At 44.6% G+C, this 19,984-nt stretch overlaps 1 protein-coding gene across 2 annotated transcripts in view; it reads left to right on the top strand.

Annotated features, from left to right (window-relative positions):
* The window catches only part of NTRK3 (neurotrophic receptor tyrosine kinase 3), a 435,527-nt gene that overhangs the window by 369,127 nt on the left and 46,416 nt on the right, over window positions 1-19,984 (top strand). For both annotated transcript variants that reach the window (XM_070358231.1, XM_070358230.1), the window contains 2 exons: window positions 2,120-2,292; window positions 5,289-5,532. In XM_070358231.1, the coding sequence (XP_070214332.1) occupies window positions 2,120-2,292; window positions 5,289-5,532 (417 nt within the window). The remainder of the gene's footprint in view (window positions 1-2,119; window positions 2,293-5,288; window positions 5,533-19,984) is intronic.

The following is a 19,984-nucleotide window of genomic DNA, read 5'->3' as shown; positions in this document are numbered from 1 at the left end:
GGTTTGGTGGGCCCCCTCGATACAATTTTCACACATTCACATTCCTGCAGCGCTGTAAGCCAAGGTACCTCTGTGGATTTCAGCTAATGGGGGTTGCCGTGGCAAGAAAAAGATGTCTGGCTAGGGAGGATTTTCAATAGTAGCATCATCTATGGAGGAACTTAGTTGGCCTAAATAACCAGAAAAGGCCAGAAACTGGCAGAGGGAATGAAAACCAATCTCCTGTTAGATTCTCACTGCCCTGAAAATGACATGTGAAGTGCACACCCATTCCTTCATTGCCTCATGTCCTGTCTCTTGGGGTTACTAAACTTTGTCAATTGAAGCAAGTGGATTTTTGGCTCCATTTGCCTTCTGATCTCATGGGGAGGGGAAGGAAGGCTGAAGCCATATGTGAACACACCTGCCCAGGCGGCTCCTCCTGCAGGAATGACCCTCCCCATCACAGTTCATCATTCGCCACGGCCAATGTGGCTGCACCCCCAGGGCAGTGCCCTATTCAGGGTCCCTTGCATGTGCTCTGGTCTCACCCTTCCCTTCTGGTCTTAGAAAGTCTCTGTTCACTGACAAACTTTTTTTTAAGTCTTTACTGAGTTTGTTACAACATTGCTTCTATTTTATGTTTTGTTTTTTTGGCCACGAGGTATGTGGGATCCTAAGTCCCCAACCAGGGATCGAACCTATGTCCCCTGCGTTGGAAGGTGAAGCCTTAACCACAGGACCACCAGGGAAGTCCCTGGATAACCCTTCTGAGCACTGCTCTTCCATTTATCTTCCTGGGTCCCAGGGCAAGGGGCCTGGTCTAGTGCTTCTCCTGAATACTGGATTCTCCAAAAGGGGCCCAGGTGTGACATTTCCATGGCCACCAGCTGCCCACCATCCCTCCTACCCTGGGATTTAACGGGGTAGGCCAGGTCTGCCCCAGGCCCTAGTCCTGGCTGGGTCCTGGGGCTTCTGCCCATTGAATGCCATTCCCACAGCTGTAGTCCCCCTTACCCCCCAATTCTTCCATCTACAAGGAGAACGAAAACGCCTTTATAGAAGCCAAAGTGTTCATGTGCGTGCATGTGTGCTAAGTTGCTTCAGTTGTGTCCGACTCTTTGTGACCCCACAGACTGTAGCCCACCAGGCTCCTCTGTCCATGGGATTCTCCAGGCAAGACTACTGGAGTGGGTTGCCATGCCCTCCTCCAGGGAATCCTCCCTACCTCTGCCTCACCAGGGATCGACCCACATCTCTTATGTCTCCTGCATTGGCAGGAGGGTTCTTTACTGCCAGCACCAACTGGGAAGCCCTGTTGTTTCTCTACAAATATTCACCTCTTCACAATCTAAAATCAAGGAATAGAAAGAGTAAGGAAACTTAATTATGTTGTCAGCCTGATTTCGGATGGGCTGTGGGTATAGGCTTGGAGAAGGCAATGGTACCCCACTCCAGGACTCTTGCCTAGAAAATCCCATGGACAGAGGAGCCTGGTAGGCTGTAGTTCATGGGGTCACTAGAGTCGGATACGACTGAGCGACTTCACTTTCCCTTTTCACTTTCATGCATTGGAGAAGGAAATGGCAACCCACTCCAGTGTTCTTGCCTGGAGAATCCCAGGGATGGGAAGCCTGGTGGGCTGCCGTCTATGGGGTCGCACAGAGTTGGACACGACTGAAGCGACGCAGCAGCAGCAGCAGCAGCAGCAGTGGGTATAGGCTAATTTGCAAAGTTAAAACAATTGGGGGCAGTGGTTTCCCCACTGTTTTAATTGTGAGACCATTTCTTCAAGGAACTCTTAGGGGATGGGGGTTGTCAGGTATCCCACCTCCCAGCTCCCCTCCTCCTCTGTCATTCACACTAATCTCAGAGGAAGGCTAGGGCTTCCTAGCTGGCAGATGTGACATAGATACCAGAAAGTTGGCTTTTGTTTCTATAAGGTTCACAGCGCTGAAGGAAGCACGAGTCAGGCCTGGCCTTTGTGACTTAGTCTCATGGTCTTTAAAGCTCGATTAAGATCTTACTTGTTGGGGACCAGCATTGTGTTTGGGATGGGCACCAGCTTTCTTCCCAGGAAGGAAATAGATAAGCCCCTGCCCTCTAGTTGCTAATAATCAATGTCCCATGCTGTTTCCAGGCCCTGAAGGACCCCACCCTGGCAGCCCGGAAGGATTTCCAGAGGGAAGCCGAGCTGCTCACCAACTTGCAGCATGAGCACATCGTCAAGTTCTACGGGGTGTGTGGGGACGGGGACCCCCTCATCATGGTCTTTGAGTACATGAAGCATGGAGACCTGAACAAGTTCCTCAGGTATGCCAGGACGGCCACTCCCTCCTGTCATTTCCATTGCACCCCTGGGGTTCTCTCTGGAGCCAGAAGTCCCGTTGCTCCTCCTAACACTTCAGTCTGGGGATTAGAAATGAGAAGCAACCTTTCATTCTTCTACATTACCTCCTGAGCAATTGGATGCGGGCCTTTGCCCCTGATTTCTCAGGAGGGAAGTTGAGGATGCTATGAAAAGTAACCTGCGGATTACTTTCAGGTAACCTGCATTCCAGGTCTGGAATGGCTCCAAGGAGGGAGCCCAGAGGGACTGCCAGTGTGTAACTTCCAACTTTAAGATTCTAAAGGGCCAGTTTTCCCCCTGATGTTCTGAATAGCTTACTGACCTTATGTCTTATGTTCTCACTTGCAAAGTGAGGCTAGTCCCTACCACACCTCCTGAAAGCCTCCTTGTCAGAGACTTTTTGATGATGAATAAGAAAGGACAAGGTTACAAACTCATGGGGAGACAGATGGTTGAAAAAAAGGGCAGATTTTCCCCCAGATAAATTTAGAACTGTGCTATCCAGTACAGTAGCCATATATGGCTATTTAAATTTAAATCTACAATGACTAAATTTAAGTAAAATGTAAAAATTCCTCTGTCTCTCCAGCCACACTTCAAATACTCAGTAGCCACATGTGACTAGTGGCTATCATATTGAACAGTGTAGTACAGAGCATTTCCATTAATAGAAAGTCCTGTTGGCTGGCACTGTTCTATAAGGATTGGATTTTTTTTTTTTTTTGTAAAAAGGGTTTCCCCAAGCCTAGAGCAAGATCATCTGGATTTTGAGAGGATCTTGATAGAGCTTCTAAGAGACTGGAACCCCAGCCAGAAGTGCTGGATAGAGTTACAAGTAAGGGTTGGAAATCTACCTTCCCCAGAGAAGATAGCATCTCACCAATAGAGCAGAGTTAGCATTTCTCTGCCTCCCACACCTGCTGTCTCCAATTACTGCCCAGATGTGGAGGTAGCAAGCGTGTGTGAGAGTGTGTACAATCCAGGGTCTCATAAAACATATTGAACACTCAGGCCCTGGATGCTTTTAGGGTGTGGTCTTTGCATAGCCAACTTTTGGGTTCTACTGCTGAGAATGAGATTTCCAGAGCTCATGTGTGGGTTATGGTAAACTCTAACACACTCCCCTAAACCTGATGAGTATCTCCTTGAAGTGGGACATTCAAATGAGTACTGTGCTTTGAAGAGGAAATGGAAAGGGTAAACACCAGGTTTCCAAAACTGGCCCTAGAGGATTTGAAAGTATCTGTAGGATGTTCTAAACCTCCTAAACTTGATTTCACGGTGAAACCTACTCATTTCCTGAAGAACTGAGTCCTTAGCATGAGACAGACTTGGGTTCATATCCTGGATGTGTCTTAGTGATGTAACCTAGAACAAGTTATTAACTCTTAATTCTCTCCTGGAAAACAAGACCATTCATAAGTGCTTCATATGTTTGTTGTTATGAGTATTCAATGAGTATATTTGTGTAAAGCCTGGACAAGTGTTCAACCAATGGTAGCTATGATTAAAATTACTGCAATATTATTTTATCAGAGCTGTGAACCATAATAGTTTCTAAAACAAACAGCATCTTTTCTCAGTACTTGAGATCTTCCTCTTCTTGTGCTCCCATTCTTCTGAAGTCAAGGGATATGTTCCGTTTTTCCATCAAACCCTCCCCACTGATTCAATGGTAGACCTAAGCAACCCCACCGGCAAGGCTCAAGAGAGGTCCTGAGTACTGCTCTATGTCCCTGTCATGCCTACTCTACAGGAAGAGGAAGAAAAAGAGCATAGAAGGTCCTTCCTGCTCTCGCATCTCCCAGTTGATGGGTTTTAGGGAATCCAGTGCATTCTTCCAATAAACTGGAATGGAGCTTGTCTGCTGGTCCATCTTCCTTGTGAGCTAATGCAGTTGGTCTCCTCTAGAGGCACGAGGGAGGCAGTGCCCACAGGAGATAATAAAATGAATGTGTTTATATTTAACGGTGCCTTTCAGTGGAAATTGGAGAAGCGATAAAACAGGCCAAGGCTTCTCTGTACAGTGGGGCTCCTTGGCTCACAACTTCATAAATAAAGGCCTGGGTGTGGTTACGGCTCACTGGGCTTCCTGGAGAAAAGATGAATACTAAAATGACTGATATGACAGGGCAAGGTGTTTGGATAACAAATCTGGGCCATGATTTGGGATGCAGTGGGTGCTATGGCTCCCACGTCTTTGCCTAGGGTCCCAGGCTCTCTTCATCCTGTCCTGCCATCCACAGAAATTGCCCAGTCCTAGGCAGGGGAGTGGGGAGGTTAGCAGTGTGGACTGAAGATAGTGCTGCTACCCACAGCGTGGACTGTATCACTACTGGAAGCATCATTACTGAGAGCTTGCAGGAAATGCACCTGAAAGAGCTCCACCTAGAACCAGAATCGTAGGCGGTGGGGCTCAGGAATCTCTTTAACGAGCCGTCTGAAAGCTTAACGTTTAAACCTCTGCTCCATAGTCACGTGTCACCCATGTGGCTGCTGCGAGACTTTGGCCAGATGAGGTACCTCAGTTTCCTTATCTCAAAGTTGGGGGGGATGATTAAGGGAATTAGTACATTACAGATACATAAAGCTGTGCACGGAACATAGTCAGGGTTATGTAGGTGTTAATTATCGTTTTATTAATTACTCTATAGTAGACATGAAGGAACTGGGAAGCCCCTGGATGGCAGTAAAATATCCAAAAGGGTACGTTCACTCCTTGATTCATTAAAATGAGTCTGCTGTCTTCTTAGATGGGAATCTTAATTGTATATTTCACCCTAATCAGGCTTACATAATAGAGTTTGGGGTAGATAGAAATAGGCCGCAAGGAGGCTGAGAAAAGAGATTTCATTCATCTCTGTGGTGCATTCCAGAGCCAAGGGAATCAAGAAGGCATTTCTCCTTGATCTGAACTCTCTCTGCTCCCTCCCTTCTCCTCCTACCCCCATCCCTACAGGGCCCATGGGCCAGATGCGATGATCCTTGTGGATGGGCAACCGCGCCAGGCGAAAGGCGAGCTGGGGCTCTCCCAGATGCTCCACATCGCCAGTCAGATCGCCTCTGGCATGGTGTACCTGGCCTCCCAGCACTTCGTGCACCGGGACCTCGCCACCAGGAACTGCCTGGTTGGAGCCAACCTGCTGGTGAAGATCGGAGACTTTGGCATGTCCAGAGACGTCTACAGCACCGATTACTACAGGGTAAGGGGGCCTCCCCCGATGCAGCATCCATGGCTCAGCTAGCACCTTGCTCACATGTCTCCGTCATTGTCCATTAACCCTGTTACTCTGGAGCACACGCATACACTCCTGTGCCCAGGTAGACACTTGATGCTTATCTTTTGGCCACGCCTGCATCTCTACATACCTGTCAATTTTTCTCTTGATAGCTTACTCATCCCTTCCACCTGGATAGAAATACGCGACTATATCCTTACATTGCAATGACATATGCACTGTGTTCTTACGTCCATCAGTACTCATTCTTCATGAAAACAGATACCAATATATACATATATATACACATATATGTATATATGTGTCCCCCAATGCACACATGGACAAGCTCAACTTGATGCTACATTTTAAAATCTTTCAACACAGTTCCCTACCCGGCCTCACCCACAGCACATTATTGTTCTTTAACATTACTGGTGACCATATAGGCTCATTTGCAAAGATAGATCTCAATGAGAAGGCAGAACCCAACATAAAGGATCAAAATGGTTAGTGTGTTGCTGAGCAGAATTATCCAAATGGTATAAGAAAGATGAGTGAAGGAAGTAGGTTCTCATCGCCAACTTTGGAGACAGTTGCAAATGGGCCTTAGGGGAAGCTGTTTGATGGTGAAAGGAAACACCACATTCAACTTTACTTCAATACACTTTTCTACTTTATATTAATAGGTATCTTACTTTGCACCCCCCACATTTTCCCCCTTAATATTTGAGAATCTTCTTCCCATGGATCATGGAGTGATTCTGACAGTGTTATTATTGCCAGGGAAAGGGCAAGTGGGCATGCATGGCATTTTTTTCCCCCAAGGAGAAATATGGGTGCAACCTGTATACAGAGATACAATAACTTCTGTATATTGATTAGAGAGGCAGATGCTTCAAGTACATGGGAGATTTACTTTAGGGACTTTGAATGGATGAGGAGTTTGGATGGTGTATAAGGAGAAGGTGGTGCAATGTTTTAGAGGTCGAGAGACAAGGCAGCAATTTCCCTCATCTTCTTTGTATGGAATGAATGATCATATTGTGAATCAAAGGACCCAGCTTTTTGGCCTGAGCAAGGTGGGTCAGGAGCTGGGAGTTTGGGATTGGCATCTGCAAATCAACTCTGTCTGGATGCTTATGATGGCTTTGCCTAAAAAACATTGCCCAGACATTATAATGGATCACTCAAGACACTTTATCTGATTTCTTTTTAACTTTTAATTTTGCATTGGGGCATAACCAATGAACAATGTTGTGAGTTTCAGGTGGACAGCAAAGGGACTCAGCCATATGTGTACATGTATCCATTCTCCCCCAAACTCCCCTCCCATCCAGGCTGCAACATAACATTGAGCGGAGTTCCCTATGCTATACAGTAGGTCCTTGTTGATTATCCATTTCAAATATAGCAGTGAAGACACTTTAATTTAGCCATAACCTGGGGAAAAATGGAATATTTGAGAAACTCCTTTTGTGCCTAAAAATTGACATGTTCACCGTATAACTGAAAGATGGCAGATGATATACAATCATGAGGATATAAAGCAAAGTAGATCGAACAGTAGGGAAGGTAGAATGTCAGCAGAAAGCTACCTTTTGCTGACAGAAGAAACCCTTCTTCTGTCTAGCCACCTGCCCAGTCTTAGCATCCCTAGATTTGGAAAAAGAAGCATGATGTAGTGGTAGGCACAGACTGATGGGCAGGGCAGACCTGCCAGGAAATATCAAAGTGGAGTCTTTCTTTAGCATCTAGACCAATTTTTTTCCAGTTGTTTCCAAGAGAAGCATTGGTGTGGTTACCAAGGGACCATGGGTCATAGATTTCGTGAGTCTAGCTGGAGCTGGCACCATTTAATTGCCTCTGCACTCTGCGTAATGGGGTTTGCTGGCCTGTCTGGCTGAGCTCAGATTTATGTTGGTGTTGATAAAAGCTAGGGATGGATCATTGTTTTTCTGTGTGAGGCGGATTTTGATTAGACCAATCTTGGGATCTTGGGAAACAGTATCTGAACAGCATGTGTGCAACCTCAGCTTTCAAACCTGCTTTAAGAAATGCACTTAATATTTCTCTGTTCTGATTTAAAAGAGAGAGAGAGAGAGAGAAAGAAAGAAAAGATCCCATCTCCAAACGATCTTGCTTTGCCCTGGCTTAAACAGTTGTGAACTATCTCTCTTTACTCCTGGGAGAGTTACAAGAAGTAAATCTGTCTCACTTCTGTGGGCTCTAGGGCAGGTTGGAATTCAAGGAAGGGAGTGAGATGGGAAACTGTTCTTATACTAGGCAGCCACAGTTCCCTTTTCACGAGGGCTAAGCCAGGTAAGCAGAGGCCAGCTGGCTTGAAAATGGATGGTCCCAAAGAAATATGAAATTTAAAAAAAGGAGAGCTATTGCAATCAAAGGTCTTCCTCAGTGGTTCCTGTGGGCTAAGGCACTTCACTTGTGTCCAATTCTTTGAGACCCTGTGGAGCGTAGCCCTCCAGGCTCCTCTGTCTATGGGATTTTCCAGACAAGAATACTGGAATGGGTTGCCATCCCCTTCTCCAGGGTATCTTCCCAACCCAGGGATCAAACCCGCATCTCTTATGTCTCCTGCATTGGCAGGCAGATTCTTTACCACTAAAGCTACCTGACAAAGAATCTGCTGGCAATTCAGGAGACTTGGGTTCTATCCCTGGGTTGGGAAGATCCCTTAGAGGAGGAAATGGTGACCCATTCCAGTGTTCTTGCCTAGGAAATTCCATGGACAGAGGAACCTGGTGGGCTACAGTCATGGGGTCCCAAAAGAATCAGACACGACTTAGTGACTAAATAACTACAACATTGCAGTCAAAACACAGCTCTCCATTAGAGAGCTACATACTCCACTGGTGGTGGGTAGATATTATACTCTCTGTATTCAAAGATCAGCTTGTCATTTCTTCATGTTCAGATGCTCACAATGCTTTAATATGAACACAGCCCCACTCCCACTTCTGTAAAACAAAAGACTTGCCTGAGGTCACATCAGTAATAAACTAGGAAGTCTTATTATTCATACTGGATGACATCGAGGTGACAAAGGAGTTCTGTATTGGGTGCAATCTTACCTGTGTTCACAACCTAACACGGCCATTAACCGCCATGGAACGTCAATGTGTTTTGCTGAAACCTTTATGTAATCGTCCCATTTTTCAAATGAGGACAAACATAGTCTCTCAGTTGAGTTGTTTTTGATGTTCAGCAAGTTAATATGCATAAAGAGCCTGGAATACACTTCTAACTGAAGAAATTATTGTTTGTTTTCCTTAGTTCCCATCACACCCAAGGCAGGAGAACCTCAGGGATAATCTTACTTCCAGGTGTAAGTTTTGGGTCAGAGATAAGGCCCTCCTGACCACTGGAAATTAAACTGGGATAGCACAGCTTCCCTGAAGGAGCAGATCTTTATGTTGACCACGTAGGGAAAATTTCCCTGCTGAGGTTTCAACTTAACCAGAAATCCTGGGTCATCAGTATTTGCCTGTTCTTCTGGTCAGTGTTTATAGGGTCCTGCTCATGAATCTTAGAGCCAAGCTCATGTTCAGGTGATTTATGAAAGATTTTTTTGTTTGTTTGTTTGGTACACCAGCTGAGACTCCAGGGGAAGGTGGTGATTTATTAGATAGCAAGAACACTGAAGGACTCTCTCTGCAAGCGGACAGCCAGGACAGGTTTGCACCTCTGGGCTACCGTATGTTACTGAAATCTACTGGGTCTAGGAGTTTGCTGGTTTCTGGTGCTTAACACAGCTTCATGCATGTGTGCTGAGTCGTGTCCTACTGTTTGTGACCCCATGGGCTGCAGCCCACCAGGCTCCTCTGTCCATGGGGTTCTCCAGGCAAGAATACTGGAGTGGGTTGCCATTCCGTTCTACAGGGGATCTTCCTGACCCAGGGATGAAACCCGCATCTCTTATATCTCCTGCATCAGCAGGCAGGTTCTTTACCACTAGGTCACCTGGGAAGCCCACCTTACACAGCTACATGCTTATCACTCTGGTGTGTGCGTATGTTGTGTGTGTGTTTGTATGTGTATATGTGTGCTCCCCTGCCCAGTGTAGATTCCAGGATGTGTTTAGGAGGGCAGAGGAAGTGGAGATAAACTTCTCCTTCTAGTCTTTCCTTTTAAATTTCTTAACACAAAGAGGTGCCATCTGGCTCGTGTACACGTATGAAAGTGATACACAAAGGTGAACTGCCTAATTTCCTGTTATACGTTTAGTGAGAGAAAAACAAACAACTCTGCCCCAGAGTGAGTGCCAGAGCGATTTGTTCTGTCTTCTTAAGACTGTGCCCCATGACAGATCGCTTTTCCTTGATGGGTCACTGGCTCAGCCACTTTGGAGATTGCCTTTAAACAGGCTTTGACAAGGGTGGGTTTTGAGTAGCATTATATCTTTCTCAGAGTATCAGACAATACTACAATTTGAGGAGTTAAGTCTGGAATTAGGAAAGTGCTAGAAGAAGAGGAGGTTGGGGTTTCCAGGAACGAAATATTTTCAGATGTTTTGATTTGGAAGGGAGGTATGTTGATACAGGAAGACTGGTGGTGGAGGGGCTTGGTGCTCCAATCTTACGGAACCAGAGGGCCAGGAGAGTGCCTTCCTATTCACTCTGCCATCCTCTGTGCCTGGCATGGGACCTAGAACCTGGCAGACACCCAGTAAAAAGATGAATCAATGCATGGATGACCTCAGAGTGGAAATTCAGAGTGCAGGAAGTGGATGAGGCCAGACCAAGAAGAACCCAAATAGGCATCACTTTTGGGAGGGTCAGGGGGCTTCCATGCTCTGCAGAGCTGAGCGTCAGGATTCAGTCAGCAGGCTCCCCAGTTAATTTTATTTGTTTATTTTTGGCTGTGCTGGGTCTTCATTGCCACATGGGCTTTCTCTTTTGTCGTAAGCCAGGGCTTCTCTCTAATTGCAGTGCATGGGCTTCTCATTGCGGTGGCTTCTCTTGTTGCAGAGCATGCGCTCTAGGGTATGCAGGCTTCAATAGTTGCAACATGTGGACTCAATAGTTTTGGCTCATGAGCTCTAAAGCACAGGCTCAGTAGCTGTACATGGGCTTAGTTGTTCTGTGGTATGTGGGATCTTCCCAGATGAGGGATCGAACTGTGTTCCCTGCATTGGCAGGCAGATTGTTAACTATTGGATCACCAGGGAGGTCCTAGGCTCTTCAGATAAGATCTAGAGTAGATTTTATGTATTCCAGCTACACTTAATAGTGACAGAGGTGACAACCAGAATGGTAGCAGCAGGAGATCAGTGGATGAATGACTCTGCCCTTGAATTCCATCTGAATCTCCCACCTCATGCCTCCCAACCCTGTCTCGTAAGCCCTCCCACTCAAACCAGCTAAAGAAGAAGTGCTCATTTTACACGTGCTGATTGTGGAGCTTTGCACTTTCTCACCAGACTCTTAGTGCTATGCCAGGAAAATAAGAGGGTCTTCTAAGACCTTCCAGATAAGTAAGAGATCAGACATTGTCAGCCTACATTTTATAGCTAAGCCTTGATGAGGGTTGGTGATGTCTTCAAGGCTTTGAGATTCCTCAACAATAAGTCAGTGTTAGAACATTTCTACAGCCTTTGGATGATTAATTCACCATGTGTATTTGCTAAACTTGTCCATGCTGGTTTATTTCCCCTTGTGCCAAATCCCATAGCCATTGAAGAGGTCCATGTGTTAGAGACAGGATTCAGTACAATTCCCTATGTGCAAGGATGAAGAGAACGCAATCTTTATTCCCAAGGGAATTAAATTTTCATAGGGTGGGACTTCCCTGGAGGCCCATTGGTTAAGACTGCGCTTCCACAGCAGGGGTCTCTGGTTCAATCCCCAGCCCTGGAACTAAGATCCCACATGACACAGAAGTGGGGGGCAAAAAAAAAAAATTTCCTTAGGGAGTATAAAACAGGAGGAAAATTTGTAATTCCACCGTAATGCAATAGGATGACCAATTCCAAAAGCCCATCTAATTAGATGGGTGATTTGGATCTTGAGACAGTCAGTGGGTTGAATTTTAGGAGGAATGAAGATGGCTTGGAAATCGGCAAACTGAGAGAGGGATCTAGAACAGTGTATCACTCAACCAGCCAAACCTAAGGTATATGAAAGATACATGGAAGGAAATGTTCGTAAAGGGTGGGACCACGGTGGCAGCTCTTGAAAGGCCAACTGTTCTGACATGGGTAGCTGCAGGACAGTCTTGGGAATTTGTCATCTGTTTTAGTGTAAATGAGGCAACGTGAGGACGAGCCATCAGGCAGTGTCATGTAGGAGAGACCACTGGGACCTGAGGCCACCAAGGTTGGACGTGGCCATGGTCCAGGGAAGAGGCAATAAGGCTATTGGCCATGGCGGTAGCAGTGGAGTATGGAAGAGAAGCCATCGGAATCAGTGGGGCTGAGGAAGGTGAACTCGAGGCCAGGGCCTGGGAACTCAAAGCCTCTTGCTGTTTTGAATCGTAACCTTGAAAAAGAATAACAGTGAAATGAAGGGTCAGGATAGATTTTTAACAAATGCATCTTTTAGGCCACCTAGTCCATTCTGCGTCCCTGGAGTATTAGAAAAACAGATGAACAAATGCCAAATCATTCAATTTTAAAGAAACATGAAGCTGGAAGCAGCCTTAAATGTCATCTATTTCACCCCTGTGGCCCCAGGCAGAGCAGCTTCAAAATCATCCCCGACAGATGGTTTGTTTGCTCTATTCCCCTGTATCTCCCGGGATTCCACTGGTTCCTCCTTATTCCTTCCAGCTGTGGCAAAAGGAAACTCTCATCGGTGAGAGATTTATCCTTTTCTTTCTAATTTGTAGCACCCTTTAGAAATGGGAAGTTCTCAGTTATGTCTAGCCTCTACCTGCTGCAAAACAAGTTTATCCTGTCCAATATCCTTAGAAGAGATAAACACAGATTATATTCTAAAACAGACATTAGAACAGTCAGGAAAATGCTAAGTAGATGCTTAGTGAGACCAAAATGGCGTGGTATGTCTCATAGGTAATTGGTTGTATTTTATTCATTGGAGGGGAATCAACAGGATATAAATCTTTCCCTCCTTGACATTGACATATATATATATATATATATATATATATATATATATTTAATATCCTTTTCTGAGAGCAGTTTCTAGGAGTCTCCTCAATTTGATTTCATCTCCCGTATTGAAATCTAGCAGTTTTCTTTTGTCGATGACAGTGGTGCAAGCATGGGATGGATGCTATCATAGTCAGCCTGATCTCCATGAGGACAGGTATTGATTAAAAAAAAAAAAAAAAAAAGACCAGGGTGAATCCTCATCAGAAAATATCAAGAACTTGAGGCATGTTTGTACAGGAACCCAACCTCAAGGAAGAAGAGAAGGCAGCGGGGTGTTGATTCACTCCATCTCTCTCTCTCTTTTGGTTGGCTGGGATGGTAGCCTCTTTGTAACTTGACAGTGGCGAGTATTATAATAGACCCTGTCTAGGTTCCCCAAGTATAAAGGGTTGTTTTTTTAATGGCAAACTGAATATATAACATATAAAGATACATAAATTTCCATACAAATATCTTTTTTACCAGCTGTAATTAAGATATTTGCATGTAAAGAGAACAGTATATTCCCTTGACTTCCTCCTAGTGGGGAATTGTATTTCTCTCCTAATCCTCAAAGCCCAAGACTTTGTGATCTGAGTCTAAACAGGAGGAGGAGAAGGCAGAAGACTGGGTCAACATTACATTTGAAATTCAGAATTTTAAACACAGTTTTTACTCCTGCTTGTTGACTTTTCAGGTTTAGCTAATCCTACAGGGCAAAGCTGAGGTGGGGATGGGGAGAACGTGGCCCAAGAGAAAGTGGGCCAAGGATATACTTAGAATTTAACGTTGCAAGCCAGAGTATTTCCATTATGTAGTGCTGGATGCCAACATTGAAGAGAAGATATTCCTTTGAATCTTGAGTTTCTGCTTATGAACTCCAGAATTTAGGAAATTTTCTTCAATTCTCTAAGCCGTAGATCCTCATCTGAAAAAAATGAAAACAATTTCTTTTGTGTGGATTGAATAAGATAATGTATGTGAATTACCTGTTACCTATTAGGCACTCAGTAGATGATAGTTATTATTCTACGTAAATGAATAAGGTAGAAATTACATACGGATCTTTCTTGACTTACAATGGGCTTGTGTGTGTGTGTTAGTTGCTAAGTTGTGTCTGATTCTTTTCAACCCTATGGACTGTAGCCCACCAGGTTCCTCTGTCCATGGAATTCTCCAGGCAAGAACACTGGAGTAGATTGCCATTCCCTTCTCCAGGGGATCTTTCCCACTCAGAGACTGAACCCAGGTCTCCTGCATCACAGGTGGAGGCTTTACTGTCTGAGTCACCAGGGACAATGGGCTTACTTCTAACTCATTGTAAATTGAAAATATAAGAAGTCAAAGATGCAGTTAATACACCTAAGCTGCTGAACATCATGGCTTAGCCTAGCCCACTTTAAATGGGCTTGAACACTTACATTACCCTTCAGTGGACAAAATCATCTAACACCAAGTGTATTTATAAAAAAGTGTTGAGTGTCTCATGAAATTTATTGATTACTTAACTGAAAGTGAAAAACAGAAGGGTTGTGTTGGTACAGAATGGTTATAAATGTGTGGGTTGTGACGTCACGGCTGACCGGAAGCTGAGACTCATTGCCACTACCCAGTATCATGAGAGAGTTCCTTGCTGCATATCGCTAGCCCAGGGAAAGATCAAAATTCAAAATTCGATGTATGGTTTCTACTGAATGCATATCATTATCATACTCTGGTAAAGTCAAACTGTTGTAAGTCGAGGATGATCTATATAAGAAACTGCAAATTATTTAAAGGTACAAGCCTAGTATTTCCTATCATGGTCTTTGGTGCTGGATACTAACATTGAAGGGGAGAAGAGCCTACTTAAAAGAACCTGGAAAGATTAAAAAAAAAAAACAACAAACACTCAATCTTCTGGGACTGATTTAAACAATTGGAACTGGTCAGTTGGATGTCCAGGAAGAAAAAGAAAGCACATTTGGGTGGTCGCAGGAAGGGCTTTACCATTTTGGATCTGGTAGCTCCAATAAGGAACTAACTTTTGATAACTGTAACTATGAATTTTGTGGTCAACAAAGACCTGCAGAATTACAGCCCATTCTCCAGGCCTCCTAAGTGTGTGATGCCCCTTGTCACCCGAGAGGAAGATGTTAGGGTCATTGAACCTTGTGGATAGAAACAAGCTGGTTTAAGCCCAGTCCTCCTGCCTTTTTCGCCCTTAACAAATGCGACTTGATAACCTGTGCATTCATTCCTATGCATAACATGGGATAATGGATATTCAAGAGCTTTGTAAAATCATTGACTTGGGGTGCTGCTGGTTTTATTACCACCATGACCACCACCACTATTACCCCCATCACCACAGTACACCCTGCTTAGTAGATGATTACAGGCACTCTGGAAAAAGTTCAACATCCCAAACTTGATTGGCAGTGGTCATCAAAATGCCATCTCTTTCCCTTTGCCAAACACCATGACAACCTCTCTTCCATTGAGTCATGCTCTCTAACCTCTATAGCCAGGATGGACCTTTGAGTTGCAGCCTGGTTTGTCCTTGAAATTGGTCATTTCCTTACTCAATGGGTCAGTCCCCAACTTCTTGACCTTTGTGTTTATTTAGTCATGTCCTTGAGTCTTTCAGGTACTTGCATATCCTGTAGCTCTCTGCAGCAGAAATTCCCTTGAAGGCAAAGGAACCCACTCCATTTTTATCACAGAGATGTTGCACATAAAAATACTTAATAAAAGTGCTTAATTAAAAAATACGTAGCCATATGTCAAGTGTTTATAATGGGTAAGGAATAACATCCAAAGTACTTTCAAGTGTACCCTATAGTCCCCACTTGCCAGGGAGATCAAAGTAGTCAATCCTAAAGGAAATCAACCCTGAATATTCATCGGAAGGCCTGATGTTGGAGCTGAAACTCTAATACTTTGGCCACCTGATGTGAAGAGCTGACTCATTGGAAAAGACCCTGATGCTGGGAGGGACTGAAGGCAAGAGGAGAAGAGGATGACAGGATGAGCTGGTTGGATGGCATCACCGACTCAATGGACATGAGTCTGAGCAAACTCTGGGAGATGGTGAAGGACAGGAAAGCCTGGCATGCTGCAGTTCTTGGGGTCACAAAGAGTTGATTGCAACTTAGCGGCTGAACAACAACGGCAACAATAACAGAGTCTGAAAGATGTAATAACATCACCTAAGAAAAAGTCAGCAGGATCTGATTCCCTACCAAAGGCCCAAACAATCTGCTTTTCAGTGAGAAGGCCTGAGAGAATGTCTCACAATAATTAAAACACCCACGAGACTGGAGTTAGCACCAGGAGGACAATTTATTAATGCTCACAGGGGACTGGATTATTAAAAGGCTCTGTGATCAAAGCATCACTCCCAGTAAGCCAGCCTGTGTGGGAAGCCTGACCACACTGAGAAGGTTGCTTAAGGAGGAAGAAGTCAGAGCAAGGACATCAGATGTATCGAATGGTCGATGGCATCCAGCCAAAAAATACTGATATGTCTCTACTAATCTGAGAGCAAGGAATTCTTGCCTTCCCAGTCTTCTGCCTAAATCCTCCTCTCTCCCATGACTGAAGCCAGGAGAGGATGAACATCGCCACCATCTGATTCCATGACCTTTGCAGGTCTCTATGATCATATTCTTTTATTATCTGCATCCATCAATTTACAAATGAGCCGTGATGGCCTAGAAGGCACTCAGGCTTTTTCAGACAGACTTGGATGTAAATTCATGTTTTCATCCATTTTATGCTGATCTTAAGGAGATTAATTGCCTTGTCTTTATTTCCAAATACTTGGGAGGGGTCACTTTATGGTCAAAGTACCTAATGCTTTCCATGTCACTGAATGTCCTTTATCCCTAAAAAATGACTCCTTTTGTTGCTTTTAAATCTGATTGCCTTGGTACCAAGTATTCTATGCCCCAGAGGTGGAAAGTAGGTCTCAGGTAGCAGTTCTGATGACCGGTAGTGGTTGCTCGCAGTAGAGTGATGAGAAGAGCTTGGTGACTGTATCTACAGTCAGTGAAAAAGCATGTGGGGTCAGCGGACGATGTCTACCATGAGCATAGGAAAGGGGATGCTGGCACTTGGGTTGTAGAGTTGCAGTCCTGAACTACTCTAACCCAATTTATGCTCTCAATTCAAAGACTCTACTGGGCCCTTTTAGTCATGCTCTAACCTTAGCTTCTCACCACTGGAAGTAGTATAATCAGGCAGAGATGTGACTTTATTGAATGCACTGCTCTTAAAGATCATGTACAAAGGAAGGGGTTTGCCAGGTGGGCCTTCATTACTGGGGCTAACAGGTTTATTTGCCCAAGTTCACATCAATGGAACTAGTAACCCAGCACTCTAAATTACCTTCCACTAGCCTTTTTCACACACTTTACTTAAGCATTCAGTTGTTTCTATTGTTTTAGAACCTTTCTTGCTTAGTCACTTCAGTCATATCTGACTCTCTGCAACCCTATGGACCATGGTCTGCAAGGCTCCTCTGTCCATGGGATTCTTCAGGCAAGAATATTGGAGTGGGTTGCCATTTTCTTCTCCATTTATAACCTTATGTACAGAAAAAATGCCTAGTTCTTCATAGATCTGTTCCCTGTTCCACTCTGCCAAAGCTTTATATGGCCTAGATACAACTCTCCCTTCCAGTTTGTCATCTAGAGCTTTTATCAACACACTAGTAATGACTTGAAACATATTTTTAATTTCTTAGAGAGTTGAATAACTCAAGACTTGGATTTGCTGCTAGAGTCCTGCCCTCAAACCCATGCTGATCCAATTTTCAGCATTCTTTAAGTGCAGTCGTTCTATGGTTAGGACTCTTACCCAGTCAGACTCTTCTCCTACACCTATTAACCTCCTAAGTATTTTGTGAGAGTCTTTGATAAATACCATGAAATGTGGGTAAGCAATCTATACTGGCAAACTCATGAAATTCTGGCTAGATGTCCACTTGGAGGTCGTATTATAAAACCCACTTATTTAACAGATGGAGACACTGAAGTCCAGAGAAAGAGCCAGTGTTTCTCAAGTTCATGCATCAGTTTGGAGATAGAGTTTAAACAAGAAAATTTTTCTCCCATCTCACAGGTCCAGTGCTTCTCTTTGATCATCATCAAAGGACTTTGAGGTTGACCAGGCTAGTATTATTATTCCCACTTACAGATCTTTAAACAGAGAATCAGAGAGATTAGTTGGTGTTGCTCAGATTGCACAAAAAGTAGGGTAGGGCAGAGTTGGGTTCTGTGTTCTGATTCCTAAGTACAGCTTTATAAAGAACGTGAGTCAGGGGACTTCCATGGTGGTCCAGTGGTTAAGACTTTGCCTTCCAGGGCAGGAGGTGTGGGTTTGATCCTGGTTGGGGATCTAAGACCCCACAAGTTGAGGTTGTTGTTTAGTCACTAAGTTGTGTCGGACTCCTTTGCCACCCCATGGCCCCATGGACTATAACCCTCCAGGCTTGTCTGTCCATGGGATTTCCCAGGCAAGGATACTGGAGTGGGTTGCCACTTCCTTCTCCAGGGGATCGTCCCAACCCAGGGATCGAACCCATGTCTCCTGAATTGCAGGAGGATTCTTTACCACTGACCCACCAGGGAGGCCCAAGATCTCACATGCTTTGCAGCCAAAAAACCAAAACATAAGACAGAAGAAATAGTGTAACAAATTCAATAACAACTTTAAAATGATCCACATCAAAAAATCTTTTTTAAAATAGCTATATCCCTTCAAAAAATAGAATCAAGAATATGAGGCTATTTGTGAATAGACATTTGAAATGATCTACCAGCAGACTACAGTATCCATCAGCTTAGGTAGTTTAAATTTAGAAGTGTGAATCTACAGGAAGCTAGTGTCATGATTTTTTTTTTTTTTTCTAGGAGGGCTTTGTGACAAAGATGAAAAGAAGGTAAACAGTTGAGGTGACTCAGGGCTGGCCCATCCAGCAAATGAGGAGACCCTAATTCAGGGAGTTTGGGGTCTCCAAGCAGGTAATAAAGCAAGCAGTAGTAAGGTGTTTCTAGCCACGTGTAGTCCCCAGATTATAACAGATTCAGTGAAGCTGGAGAGTAAGAAAAGGATGCCAGGAACAGAGGAGATGGTGATTGGAAATGAAGAATGCTGGCCTAGTACCTCTAAATGTGTTGCAGGAAGTGACTTTTTATATGTTTATTGTGAAAATGTATTCTCAAAACATCTGTTGACATGCATTTGTTTTTAGTAGCTTGAGATTTCTTTCCTTTTTGTTTTTTAATTTACTTTTGGCAGTGTTGGGTGTTTGTCGCTGCGCACGGGCTTTTCTCTAGCAGAGGCGGGCAAGGGCTTCTCTCTAGTTGTGTTGTGCAGGCCTCTCACTGCAGTGGCTTCTCTTGTTGCAGAGCATGGGCTCCAGGGCGCTCGAGCCTCAGGAGTTGCAGCTCTCCGGCTCTGGAGCACAGGCTCAATAGTTGTGACACAGGAGCTCAGTTACCCTGCAGCACGTGGGATCCTTGTTCCTGGACCAGGTATCGAACCTGTGTCCCCTGCATTGGCAGGCTGACTCCCAACCTCTGGACTGCCAGGGAAGTCCCACTTGGCATGTATGAAAGGGCAGTATCCATGCCTTATTCCACCAGTCACGTATCCTTTGCTTAACACCATACCTGGTATAGGGTAAGCATTCCATAAATGCCTGTTAAGTGAAATAAACACGGAGACAAGTCTGTCTCTTGGTGAATGGCTGGTCTGGGATGGTGCTCCAGGGCACTGCAGTTTGGGACAATCAGAAATCACAAAACCAGGTTTCATCACATTCAAAGTCCTCGGGGACTGTCCTCTGTCGGTCTGACTTGGTGAATAGGCTGGGCCACACAGTCCTTTACCCACAGGGGGTCAGGATTAGAAGACTCTTGGGTGCTGGAGCTCAGTGCCACAGACAGTGTCCCTTCCTACGTGGAAATAACGGACCACCGTGGAAGACTGTGTATTCTCCACCCCCGGTGATTTTCCAGAAAATCCAAATAACCACCTTTTAGGGATGCTGTAGAGACACATACCAGATGACCTCAAAGTTTTGCTTTTTCCCAATTCTCAGGTCCTAAGAGTCAACTTAGTGATGAAAGGTGCTTAGACAGGTGCGAAGTGGCAGAGTAATTTAAGAAATTATGATTATGCTCCTGCATGGAACTGTGTCAAGTATGTATTTTTGTGATGCTATAAAGTATTAGGCCAGATTCACCCTCTCCCCATCAACAGAGTCACACGTCTGCATTCCTTCTCACTTCCCTCACACCTCACCATCTGTCACCTGCCCGATCTCTAGCCCACCTC

The sequence above is a fragment of the Bos mutus genome, chromosome 21 (assembly GCF_027580195.1).
Source record: "Bos mutus isolate GX-2022 chromosome 21, NWIPB_WYAK_1.1, whole genome shotgun sequence".
Classification (NCBI taxonomy): domain Eukaryota; kingdom Metazoa; phylum Chordata; class Mammalia; order Artiodactyla; family Bovidae; genus Bos; species Bos mutus.
Note: the sequence above shows the minus strand (reverse complement) of the source record. Positions and strands in the feature narration are given on the sequence as shown.